At 42.2% G+C, this 13,794-nt stretch overlaps 1 protein-coding gene across 1 annotated transcript; it reads left to right on the forward strand.

The window, feature by feature from the left end:
- The first annotated feature begins 5,662 nt into the window (after window positions 1–5,662).
- LOC147879666 (disease resistance protein RPV1-like) lies at window positions 5,663–8,865 on the forward strand. The gene is made up of 5 exons (XM_087371427.1): window positions 5,663–6,196; window positions 6,597–7,167; window positions 7,199–7,382; window positions 7,418–7,533; window positions 7,771–8,865. Exons 1-5 carry the CDS (start codon window positions 5,733–5,735, stop codon window positions 8,863–8,865), a joined length of 2,430 nt encoding a protein of 809 aa, XP_087227553.1. The 5' UTR covers window positions 5,663–5,732.
- Window positions 8,866–13,794: the final 4,929 nt, after the last annotated feature.

Consider the following 13,794-nt stretch of genomic DNA (forward strand, 5'->3'; position numbering starts at 1 on the left):
ACCACAGTCTTACTCTGTACATGATGAAGTTGCTTCTTGATTCCTTCCTCCCTCATCCTAAGGCTGCGGATGTTCTCCTTCATCTCCTCCACTCTTTGCTCACTCTGTGCAACAGCTTCATCTAAATCCCTCAGCATCTGTTGAAGCTGCTTAAATTGCTCAAAAATGTCAACATGGGCTGTTTCTAAGACTTCCACTCTAGTTTGGAAATCTCTAGGACGTCGGACTACTTTTCAAAACTGTTGAAAGCCACAGAAGCTCATGCACAACCCTATCGTAATCTTGTTGCAGGGTCTTGTAGCTTACTCTTTGAACTTCGAATAGTGTTTCAAAAAAACATCCCTCACCATGGCTACTCTTTGCATCCTTCATGGTCTAGAGAGCTACCTTATTGTCTTCTCCACCTCGGTTTCTCTCTTCCCTATCCTTCATGGCCTTGAAGCTCTCTCGCAGTTCCTGCATCACCTTTCTGGTTTTTGCATTCTCCCTTTTCAGCTCCTCCATCATCTGGTCTTTTTCAATGATCAATGCATTCTGCATGTTGCAAAGTCGTTTGTAAAGACCCTCCTTTTTGGCTCTCTAATCTTCAAGCTCCTTTTGCATCATTGCTAGCTCCTTGTCCATGATGTCCCCATCACTTCTCAATTTTTCAAGCCTATCTCAGATCTCCTTGATGCGCTTAGAACTCTACTTCTTCTCTTCTATGCCTTTCCATGTTGACCTTTTTTACAGCAGCCTCAGCTTTCTCTTATGCCTATAAGGCCCTTGTATATGCCTCCTCTACCTTGGTTTCTGCACCCTCCCTGAGAATTTTCTCAAGTTGCTCTATCTTTGCTATTTGCAGTACAAGTGCAAGGGAGAAAGAAATGGTCAAGAGGGATAGAAGACAAAATAGTTAAGGGAATGGAATAGCAGCGGCTCTATTTTGTAGCTCGACTACACTGTCAAGGTGAGAGCCACCATGGTGGTTGGCCCAAATTTTGATTAATTCAAGAAGGCAGTACTACCTTGCATGGTAATGAGTGATTAGAGGTGGTGAAATCTAAGATTCCCAGCCATGTCTGTGGTGGCGGCTAAGATCTATTGGGCTGGCAGTTAATTACCAGCCACCACAGTGGCCCACAATTACTCACCTTCCAGTTACCACCACTGGGCTTGCATGCATGATTACTATGAGTGTAGTAAATTACCAGTCAGCGGGCTTGCATGCTAAGGAGAGTACTAGAGTGCATCGTAATGAGTGATTAGAGGCGATTAGACTTCATAATTAACTTTTGTGGTAATTATTGCCCGATGGTGGTGGCTCTCATCAGCCATGTCTATGGCCACCGGGCTGGCAGTTAATTACCAGCCACCACAGTGGCCCACAGTTACTCACTTGCCAACTACCACCACCACGCTTGCATGCATGATCACTACGAATGCAGTAAATTACCAGTCACCGGGCTTGCATGCTCAATAGGTACTAGAGTGCATGGTAATGAGTGAGTAGGGTGATTAAAATTCATGATTTACTTTTGTGGTAATTACTACCTGGTGGTGGTGGCTCCCATCAGCCACGTCTTTCGTGGCTAAGATTCCACGGGGCTAGAAGTTAAATACCAACCACCACAATGGCCTGCTTACCCACCACCAGGCTTAAGCATGCATGATCATTCACTATGAGTGCAGTAAAAATTACCAGTCACACCGGGACTGCATGCTCAATAGAGTACTAGAGTGCTAGGTAAAGAGTGATTAGAGGTGATTAGGCTTCATGATTTACTTTTGTGGAAATTACTACCCGGTGGTGGTGGCTCTCATTAGCCATGTCTGTCGTGGCTATGATTCCACCAGGCTGACATTTAATTACCAGCCACTGCAGTGGCCTGCTCACCCACCACCAAGATTAAGTATGCATGATCACTATGAGTGCAGTAAAAATTACTAAGTCACCAGGCTTTCATGCTTAGTAGAGTACTAGAGTGCCTAGTAATGAGTGATTGGAGGTGGTTAGGCTTCATGATTTACTTTTGTGGGAACTACTGCTCGGTGATGGTGGCTCATCCGCCACGTCTATTGTGGCTACAATTCCACCAAGCTGGTAGTTACCAGCCATCGCAGTGGTCTGCTCACCCACCACCAAGCTTAAGCATGCATGATCACTATGAGTGCAGTAAAAATTACCAATCACTGGGCTTTCATGCTCAGTAGAGTGATTAGAGGTGATTAGGCTTCATGATTTACTTTTATGGGAACTACTGCTTGGTGGTGGTGGCTCTCATCTGCCACATCTATCGTGGCTAAGGTTCCACCGGGCTGGCAGTTAATTACCAGCCATCGCCATGGCTTGCTCACCCACCACCGGTAGGTGTCTGCTTCATGATTGCCAACCCATCTGGGTGGCGCCTAAGATTCCACCGCGATAGCCTGTAATTAATATGGATGGAACCCTGGGGTCCAGCCACCACGGTGGCTTGAACTTTATAATATATAAGATTCGTGGCATTTGGCATTTTACTACGTTACTCTCATTTGCCCCTGCTCTGCTACTTTGCTCCACAGCCCTCCTCCAGCTTTTTTCTGCCCGTGCTTTACTTTTCTCCATGCTCCCTCCTCCAAATCTCGTCACTCATCTGTTCCCCTGCTCATCTACTGCTCACCCACTCATCTTCACCATGCCTACTACCACCCCCCTCGATGCATTATGATCCCAATATTATCTGCCTTCTCATATAAGGTGATTGCATTGGACTCATCCGAAGTAGAAATGTTGGCACTAGTGGAGACCCTTTGTTCCCACAGTTGATTCCCCCCATATCTGCGTGTCACCACCTTAGATGACATGCTCACCTCTGGCCTCTTTATGGCTCTGATGTATGGGTTCCCCTTAGATGTCGACGAAGGCCTCAGTATTTTCATAGCAAAATACTCTCAACTTGTTGGGGGGGGAGTAATTTGAGTCCTGGCAATGTGCATGGTCTTCGGCCTCTCCATCGTCTTCTCCTTTGGCTCCCTAAAATATTTTAATACAATGAGCTAGGCTGGCAGAAATATTGACATGTACAAATTTCCTCTTGCTCAGACAAGGCTCATAAGCCCTCAGCAATGGCTGGATGTAATCTTTTGGCCTCTAAGGCACTCAGCGACCTTTTGGCTCATTGGATGTAAGGTTTTGGTCTCTAAGGCTCTCAGCAATTGTTGAATTTTAATTACATTTATGTAATCTCTTTATGTTCAATTTGAGGCTCTTAGTATGCGCTGTTGTTAACTTTTATATTTAAATGGTTATGATCGCTAGCTATAATCTTTTGGCCTTTAAGGCTCTCAGCAATTGCCGAGTTTTTATAAATGTAAGATCTTACGTTCAATTTTTGCTCAGTATAAGTTGTTACTTTTTATATAACTTGCTATTGGATGTAGATGTAGATATACATTTTAATCTCTTTTGCTCAATTTTCACTCAATGAATTGTAGTTGATTATCTGCATGGCACCACGGGGCCTCCAGTCACCATGGTGGCTCGGAATGCGTTTGCCCTCATTTATATTTACTGGGCTGCAACAAGGACTAAAATACCAGTAAAGTAAAACTACAATTTCCTTGGTTTAGGACCAAAATAGCACTAAAATAGCTCCAACGACCCACCGTTGTGGTTGCATGCAGATACATCTAGAAAATTACAATTAAACTTTCAGAAAATGCAATTGATGATATGGCCCTTGAGGGATCCTTTCTATGGACAAGGGCCATATCAACATGCATTATACAATATCCAGGATGCCACTAGATAGATATAGCATGTCAATATGGCCCTTTCCCCTAAAGGGAATCCCTCAAAGGCCATATAATCAATTGCATTTTGCTTGGTTACACAAGGAAATACATTTTCCTTGGTACACAAATATATAACTCCAAAAACCAACGCGGTGGCTGTCATAGATCTCCTTCTATTTGATAGGACCTCGTCATCATAGACCTCCTCTTGTAATACGTAAAAATAGGTAACAGAGCTATAACTCCAAGAACCAGCATGGTGGTCGCTCCAAGACAACCTTGAATTATGGGCGATGAGACAGGTTGTTAGGCTAGAGATTGTGCTGAGGCGATGCTCAGAATGATAGATTGTGTCTCATTATTATGCCATAAACCAGCGTGGTGGCCTCTCCAAGCCAACCTATGATTTGCATGGGCAAAGCTATGGCAAAAGGCTGTGCGATGACAGGTGGTCAATGTATCTTTAGAAAATTGCCTTTTAACAAGATGTGAAACTTAGATTATTTATGGTTTGATCTAAAGAGCAACACTTACCAAAGGCGAAAGCCCTTGTTGCCAAGGGTTGTGGGTGAAACAAATGGTGGATCGCATGAAAGCAATCTAGCTATAAAAGAATCACCAATGGAAAATATATATTTTAGGAATCACATGACATGGAACATTCATTCAACAGCTAGGAGTACGTCTTATGGATAAATCAAGCTAAAGAAAGTTTGAGGTAAACAAAATCTTCATCAGATGAATGAGAATTGAGCATCAAAAGCTTCTTTTCCCCCTAGAGAAAAGAAATTTCTATTAATTCTTGAAAAACACCATACAAATCAGCTTCCAAAAGAAGCTAATAATGATAAGTACAAAGAAAAGCTGGGTATCAAAAAGCAGCTAGCCTATTTTGGAGAACGTTAGGAGCAGATCTAGGGCTTGGAGGGGACCCAGACAGGTGTAGATTTGCTGTTGTTGCAAGAGGGCACATCCTGGGCAGAGGCAAAGTGCAAATCAAGGCAACACGTGGCACGAGAGGCAACAACACATGGCTGACGAGGCCTGAGAGGCACTGACGTCACACATTATGTGGCATGGAGTGCGCGCAGACATGGCCAATGGGTTATATCACCACGTCACCAGTTTTTACAAGACTAGACGCCAAGTAGAGAGAGAGAGAGAGAGAATACAATATAATATTATATTATATTATACAGTTTATAATATAGTATATATTATAGTATATAAGAGCACCGAGAGAGAGACACTGAGAGATATAGATGTAGATAGCGGCAGGAAAGGGAGGAGAGAGAGGAGGGAGAGGGAGAGGGAGATCTCTCTCTCTCTCTCTGTCTCTCTCTCTCTCGGTTGCAAACTGGTTTAGGATGAGAGAGATAGATGAGAGAGAGAGAGAGAGAGATAAGACACACACACATATATTCGTTTATACTCTCTCTCTCTCTCTCTCTCTCTCTCGATTGCAAACTGGTTTAGGGTTTAGGGTTTAGGAAGTTGGCATATTCAGTGACCTGCGCAAAGCAAACTGTAGGCAACCGAGAGTCAAGAATAGTCTGCAAAAATGCAGAGAGAGAGAGAGTATATATTAAATTTTAATATTAATTTATAAATAATTTCTCAAATAATAAATAAAATTAAATAATTATATAATATATAAAATAATTAATTAAATAAATAAATATAACTACTACTTTAAGAAAGTTGGCACACTCAGAGACCTGTGCAGCTAATCAACGATCGCAGAGCTAGTCTTCCAAAGCTCTAGACTCCAAAGAATAGTCTTCCAAAGCAACCGCGAGCTCTAGACTCCAAAGAAAAGTCTTCCAAAGCGCGTCAAGCTACTTCCGGGTCTAGCACACGCAATAGAAAATGTACAGTTCTCCTTCGCTACTACGGCAGCATGTTTGTACAGGTTTTGCCTAGTTTTGCACAGAGAAAACAGCATCTGCCACTGCCGAAAGCCCGTCCAACGATCGATGTCTGCTTCCACTTCGGCTTCTGCTGTTGCTACGGCCTCTTATGAGGTTTTCATCAGCCATCGTGGAATGGAAATGAAGCTGAGCTTCGCAAATCATCTTCACCATGCTCTTAGGGTCCGTGGAATCAGTTCATTTTTGGACTTGGAGGTGCTTATTCCAGGAGAAGACGTTCGCAAAACAATGCTGGAAGCTGCTCGGAAGGCATTCATTGGAGTGCCGATCTTCACTCCGATCTACGGCAGCTCAGACTGGTGTTTGGATGAACTCGTGGAGATGATGGACAGCCACCGGAATCACCTGGGCAAAGTCATCCCTGTGTTCTACGATGTGACGCCTGAAGAGCTTCGCATGGAGGACTATCTTGGGGGGCGCGAGATCGAAGAGGAGACACTCGAGCGGTGGAAATTTGCTTTGCACGACGCCTCGTGGCTCGGGGGCTTCCGGCTGAACGACTATGGCGGGTACGTTTACTTTTGCATTTTCGGCTTTCTTCTTGCATCGGTTTCTTGTGCTTAGCCCCCCTCCCGGGCTCTCTGGTTTGGTGGGATGAGTGTCTGAAGGGCCTCATTACTAATACTATTCGACTGAAGAGGATGTAATAGCTTGGAGAAGCTTCGATTACTTTTAAAGATCCGCAAATGCTTTATCGCGACTCTAATTGCTGGCGAATTGCTGAGAAGATGTGGCCTCACGCAGGAAATCGTTGTAATGACTGTTCTCAACGGAAAATGCTGAGCTGCTTAATGATAGAACGCATTTTATCCCGTCTTCGTGTAAACGTTTTGCTTGTTTGTTTTGCTGAAAGAAGAGGAAAGGAAATGCAGGACTAATACTAATACATTCAATCGGCTCAATGTGCAGACGTCAAGGGGAGTTGGTTGAAGCTCTCGTAGAAAAGATCGTGAATGAGATAGATGACAGGCTCCCCGTGGACAGACTGCCTACAGCGGTTGGGTTGGACGCCAAGGTCCAGGATGTGATGCAACGGTTTCGTGTGCACGAGCAGACAAGTGTGTACGTTGTTCTGCTTTGGGGTATGGGGGGGATAGGTAAGACCACTCTTGCCCGAGCTATTTACGACAGGCATAGAAAGAGTTTCCAGGGATCAAGCTTCATTGAAAACTGTGGAGCTGAGAAAGCTTTAGAAATTCAAGATCGTCTTCGCAAAGATTTACTGCTTGACAAGAATGAGATGGGGGGCGATCTTGCCAGAGGGAAAGCACGTTTAAAACAGGGATTAAGCAATCAGAAGGTTCTGATAGTACTGGATGACATGAAGGGATTGGATGGCATGAACAGCGACTTCAGCTCTGTTCAGGAGATCATAGATCCAACCAGTCTCTTCCCTGGCAGTCTAATCTTGTTGACATCCAGGGACCAAGGTTTGTTCCCTCACAGAAATGACCTCTCTGATGTCTTCCGGGGCGAGACATACGAGCTATCAAACATGAATGGGAGAAAAGACACAATGGAAAGAAGCTGTTGACAAGTTAAGGAGCAGCAAGTACAGAGAAATATCGGGTAGGCTGAGGATTAGCTATGAAGGTCTCGATGAGGAGGAACAGCAAATGTTTCAGGACGTGGCTTGCTACTTCAGTGGACGTTTCGAATGGATGGCAAAGCAATTTTGGGATGGTTTGGTAAAAGGCTACGAAATCGGTGGTGCCTCACTATGCACGAAGAGGGGTGCCTCACTATGCACGATCTTTTGAGGGACTTGGGGAGAGATGTGAATAGAAGCAGCAAGAGATGGGTGCTGGAAAACGACGACTTGAAACAAATGTTAGCCAATGAGCAGGTACTTACTTTTGTGTTTTCACTCACGTCCACAATAGTATAGGGAAGTGCGTATCAAATCAGAATTGCCTATGAAAGTCTCCTCTGTCGACAGGCAGAGTTGAGCAATGAGATTTTCTGTTGCTCAGTGAGCATGTTATGCACTGCAGCCTAAGTATGAAATGAAAGAATTGTGGTTGGTTGTGATGAAAGTGCTTTGTAAATTCTTTTTTACAAAAACGACGTTCTGTTGTTGCAGGGTCTTGACCAAATCCGTGGACTTGCCACCTCCCTGCCCCGCCTCCGCGCAACTCAACTTTCCAAAATGCGATCCTTGCATTTCCTTCAGCTTCAGGGAACACATTTGAATGGTACATGTAAAGGACTTAGAGGCCTGAAAATTAGGTGGCTGTCCAGTGTCAGCACGGATTCTCCTAATGTGACCCTTCCTAAAGATTTGTCCTTGGAGTTTCTTGGTGTGCTCATTATACAACAAAGGTTGTCTGAGAAGCAGAAGGTACGTTGGTGGTATGGGAGAAGAACTTGCTTTTCGCAACTGAAAAGTTTGGAATCGTTGACGTCCAGGAAATTAACCTCCATCACTATGCGCCCTTCTTCCTTCGGGCACCTGAAAACGCTACGGCACTTGTGCATTCTGGAGTGCACTAAGCTGAAGGAGCTGCCTGAAGACTTCGGCTCCCTCGTAAGTTTGGAAGTGTTCGTGGCATTGAAATTAACCTCCATCACCAAGCTCCCTTCTTCCTTCGGGCAGCTGAAAAGGTTACGGGGCTTGCACATTCTCGAGTGCATTGAGCTGAAGGAGCTGCCTGAAGACTTGGGCTCCCTCGAAAGTTTGGAGGAGTTGCTTTTATGTAAATCAACCTCCATCATCAAGCTACCTTCTACCTTCGGGCAGTTGAAAAGGCTACGGGGCTTGGACATTTCCGAGTGCAGTGCGTTGAAGGAGTTGCCTGAAGACTTTGGCTCCCTTGAAAGCTTAGAATCCTTAAGGGCATGGGACTCAACCTCCATCACCAAGCTCCCTTCTTCCTTCGGGGAGCTGAAAAAGCTACGGGACTTGGACATTACGGGGTGCATAGAGCTGAAGGAGCTGCCTAAAGACTTTGGCCCCCTTAAAAGTTTGGAATCCTTGAAGGCAAGGGAATTAACCTCCATCACCAACCTTCCTTCTTCCTTCGGACAGCTAAGAAACCTATGGGCCTTGGACATTACAGGGTGCACAAAGCTGAAGGCGTTGCCTGAAGAATTCGGCTCCCTTGAAAGCTTGGAAACTGTTGGGATATCTCAAGGTGTATGCCTCGGGCACACCTTGGTTTCTATGTGTGAGTACTAGAGGCACAGTTAGGTGCCCACAAGCACAGTTAGGTGGTGGAGAGCCACATAGGATGATTGAGAGAATCTAGGAGCAGATTGAGGAGATGATTGTGGAGCTCTGAAGTCATCAATGATGTCAGTGAGCATGTATGAGGTGCCTACTTAAGGACCTCACTCTTCTTCATTCTACAAGCAAGTAATGCAAGTATTCTGAGTTTGTGTCCACTCTTTGCTTTCCTTTTAGCTTACCAACAGAAACATGGAGAATTCTCTAAAATCTAACCTTCAATGGGCACTGATGTGATTCTCTATGTTACACAAATGAGATTGGCACTAGTGCCATTCTGATAGAGAGTGCCAAATTTTTAAATTTTTAAAATTTTTAAATTTACATTTTCAAAATTTGAAATTTTCAAATTTGAAAGACATTGAGAGAGAGAGGGAGAGGGAGAGAGAGAGAGAGAGAGAGAGAGAGAGAGGCATCTAGTTAGTGTGCATAGGATGAGAATGTTAAGTGTGGAGAGTCACTGCGGGCACCATGGCACACTTAACATTTCAAACTTTCTTGAATTGGATTTCTTGATGTGTAGTTGCGATATTCAATCTTGGGATTGGCATCAATTGGTATAAAAGAAAGGCATTGATCAAGTTTGAAAGATACTCATCGATACACTTCTTCTTTTCTTAAAAATTTTGATTGGTTCTTTAGGACATATTTTAAACATGTCTACAAAGAAGAAAAATAAGGATTTAATGGAGATGAAGGAGCTAGAGAACTTAAGAAAGTCCAAGATTCTTTAACAAAAGAGAACTCATAAAGTAATGCTTCTATTACCACAAAAGAAGAAGAACAAAGTAAAAGGAAATGGGTTCAACATGTGGGGGAGACATAGAATCTATTTAATGCTGGACATTCAATGGAAGAAAAAAGCAATTGCAAGTTGAATGCCAAGAGAAGTTATAAAACAAATTGGGATATAGCCTATGTCTTGGATTCAATAGACAGTATAGATCATCACCAAGAAAAGTTATAAAACAAATTGGGATATAGCCTATGTCTTGGATTCAATAGACAGTATCAATTATGATTAGATCATCACCTAAGGCTAACGGCAGCCTCCCATTCACTTACATAATTCATTGCTACCACCACTCTTGCTATCAGAGCTCCACCCTCTTCACCATCAGAAACATTATTAGGGGTTCACCTACTTGTTCAAACTATTCCTTTAATTCAATAAAATTCTCTTTCTACTCCATTGTCTTCACTCTTTTGTCATTTCACAATGCAAAGGGGTTTTTTCTTGTCTTCCACACACACACACACACATTATCATGTAGAAGTAGCCCTATATAGCCAAAGTACAACAGATGTTGACCTCATGGGTGAGGTCATTGAAGACTTAGCCAACTCTCCACCGTCTATTGACTTTGACTAATCAAATCTAGATCCACACATATACATGTCCACATACACACTCAAGTATGCAGACTCTCCTCTTTAATAAAAGTGGCAATTGCCAAGACATATCCAAGCTGAGAGATCCAACATCTTGCATAGAAGACCCTAAGTCACTTCCTATAATTTGTTCTTTCTTTTCAATGCCCACACCAACGCAATTGTTACCCAATAAATCAAAGTTTTTAGAGTCACTTGGGAAAACATACAAGATCACACCTTCCCCCATGGTCTTTGTTTTGCTATCATCCACAAGACAACCGTTTTCTCTTTCTAGGATTCACGAATCTAGTTTCCAATGAAAAAACTAGTATTGCCTCGACATAAGGTTGCTCAAGCTCACTTGGTGTGGATTCTTGAGTTATCGGATCATCTAAATAATCACCAACATGTTTTAGAGAGGTCTTAGGCCACTTGACAATGCTCCAAAGTGCCTCACCAATAAGCACTGCATCCATAGTGGCAAACAGCAAGAGCATGTCACTATTGATAGACTTCTCCACTATCACCGATACATTTTCTACCCCAATTTTCACACCACTATAGTATCCCTCTGGATATATTACACACACTGCACCAATTGCAACCACTTAATTCCCCACCACCATCATGACCTTGTCCCCACATCTAGTAGCCGTCCCCTGCCATTATGATTACAAGAAATGAAATTTTGAAAAAATTACAACCAAAGAATTTCATAAGACCAATAGAGAATTTTGTGAGTCTGTCCTTGCCATGGGGAGAATGGCACTTGTGCCATTCTACTTGTGGGATTGTGGAGAATGGAGCTGAAGCCATTCTCCATGTGAGCCTAGATTTCTTACAGAGAATGGCACTGGTGCCAATCTCCATAATCCATGAATGGGTTTAATCAAAATTTCCATGAAAGCATGAATTATTTCCCTAAAATTTTTTGCAATTTGATAAAACTTTCTCTAAATTCCGAACGTAGAGATTGGCACCAGTGCCATTCTCCACAATCCCACATGGAGAATGGCACTGGTGCCAATCTCCATGTGAGTGTAGCAAATTTTAAATTTTCCCATACGAAATGGCTTTGGTTTTTCCATAAACCAACATGGAGAGTGGCGCTTAAGCTATTCTGCATAGGGAAATTCCAGAATCCTCGTGGATAATGGGCTAGATAAAATTTCCATGAAATTATTTTTCTAAATTTTTTGGTTATTTGGAAAAAAATAAAATATAAAAGATTATGGTTGGTGGATTATCTTCTATTATAGAAGAGAGAGAGAGAGAGAGAAAGAGACGTGGTACCTATAGACCATACCAATAGTGGGGAGACCATACCAATTGTACTAGCACATAATGTGAGGTACCCTATTCTAGATGGTTTTGGGTTTCTAGTGTATTTATTTTGAATTATCAATGTATACGATAGTTGAAACTATGTTCTTTAGGTTTCTAGTGTATTTATTTGGAATTATCAATGTTTACAATAGTTTTAGCTCTTTGCTTTGGGTTCTAGATTGTGAATGTATGATTGACTAGGTTTTCGATTGGCCTATTCTAGATAGATGCTAGACCCTAGTCCCAACTAGTACATATCCTAGATATATGTGCTTCTAGTCCAATTCATCCTTCGATGAGGGTTTTTTACATCCAAGTTTTGAGTGGTATCCACTTTAGGCTCTAGAGCACTTATTTTTATAGTCACGCTTGAGGTGCTAGATCTATAGATCTCATATGCCAATCAATTGTATGGGGATCGAAAGCATGAAAGCATTATGTATCATGTTCCAACTTTTACTGATCTAGGGTTTGAGATCTATAAGTTCTCGATACAAATCTTGATCTTATTATTAAGAGTTGTAGATTCATCTAATCCAAATACTAGATTGAGATCCTTAGTTCAAGGATCCAGTCCAAGTAATGCTTTTTTGGACTATTTAATCTAGATACTAGATTCAAATTCTTTGGCCAAGGGCTTAGATTCAAATAATCCTATCTTGGGGGGTTTTTTCATTCTAAGCCCTACATGCACTCATTTCAAAGTCCTAGTTCTAGGGTTTAGATCTATAGATCCCGCACATTAGTCAAATATTTTGGATGACTAGCGCCATGTGTCAATGACAATATTAGGCTAGATTTAGCTAGTGTTTTTCGATCTATAGATCCCACATGTTAGTCAAATATTTTGAATGACTAGCACCATGTGACAATGACAATATTGGGATAGATCTAACCCTACCTAGACTAGTATTTAATAGACAAAGACTAATGTTAAACTAGGATTTAATACACTAATGTTCTATTCTAAATAAATGTTAAACTAGGATTTAATAGACTAATGTTGAACTACGACTTAATAGACTAATGTTCTATTCTAATCCTAAACTAAGATATAATAGACTAATCCTAAACTAGGATTTAAAAGACTAATGTTAAACTAGGATTTAATAAACTAATGTTAAACTAGGACTTAATAGACTAATGTTCTATTCTAATCCTAAACTAGGATTTATTAGACTAATCATAAACTAGGATTTAATAGACTAATGTTAAACTAGGATTTAATAGACTAATGTTCTATTCTTATCCTAAACTAGGATTTAACAGACTAATCCTAAACTAGGATTTAATAGACTAATGTTATACTAGGATTTAATAGACTAATGTTAAACTAGGATTTAATAGACTAATGTTAAACTAGGATTTAATAGACTAATGTTCTATTCTAATCCTAAACTAGGATTTAATAAACTAATCCTAAACTAGGATTTAATGTTCTAAATAAATCAAGGGGACTAATAGACCTATTCTAAATAGTCTAATCGAATAAACATTGCCAAAAAGAAACCCTACCTCTCAATGCTCATAGCTCTGCCCTACCCTCTTCTTGCATGCGCACCACTCCTCGTTTGCCATCATGCTCGTTGCAGGTGCTCCAAGAGGTCATAGCTCCTCGTCCATCACGCTCGTTTGTGCTCGTCCATCATGCTCATCACACTCGACTCTGATCTGTCCACCGTGCCCTTAGGCCTCTCTATCGCCTTGCCCTTTCATATCGCCATGCTGTCGTGCCATGCCGTGAGCCCTACTATTGTGCCCTACAGCTCGTGCTATCGTGCCTTGAGCCCTCTCTATCGCTATAACCCATCATGGCATGAGCCCTCTCGAGTGCTCCCCTATTCTTTCAATCTCAACAATCCTCCAAAGAACCCAAATTGCTACATGAACGACAAATTGGCTAGGGATTGGAGGAGCCATTTTCGGCTAGAACAACCGGACTGTTGCATAAAGGCAGAGGAAGGGAAACCAAAAAGGTTGCGGCAAGCTGGGAAATCTGACCAGTTTGTCAAGTACGAGGACCAGGAGGTAACCACAAACTTTAAAGTCTCCTGAATGGCTGGACTAGTGCTCCAAGCTAGCCGTCTTTCATCTGGCTCAACCTTAGCCTTTGATTTTTGTGCAGCAGTGAATCCAGATTCGTGCATTGACACAACCTGCGACTCTCTAGTCTCCATGCTC

This window comes from Dipteris shenzhenensis, chromosome 33 (genome assembly GCF_047967505.1).
Source record: "Dipteris shenzhenensis isolate YYH24624 ecotype China chromosome 33, Dip_SZ_1.0, whole genome shotgun sequence".
In the NCBI taxonomy this organism is placed as follows: Eukaryota; Viridiplantae; Streptophyta; class Polypodiopsida; order Gleicheniales; family Dipteridaceae; genus Dipteris; species Dipteris shenzhenensis.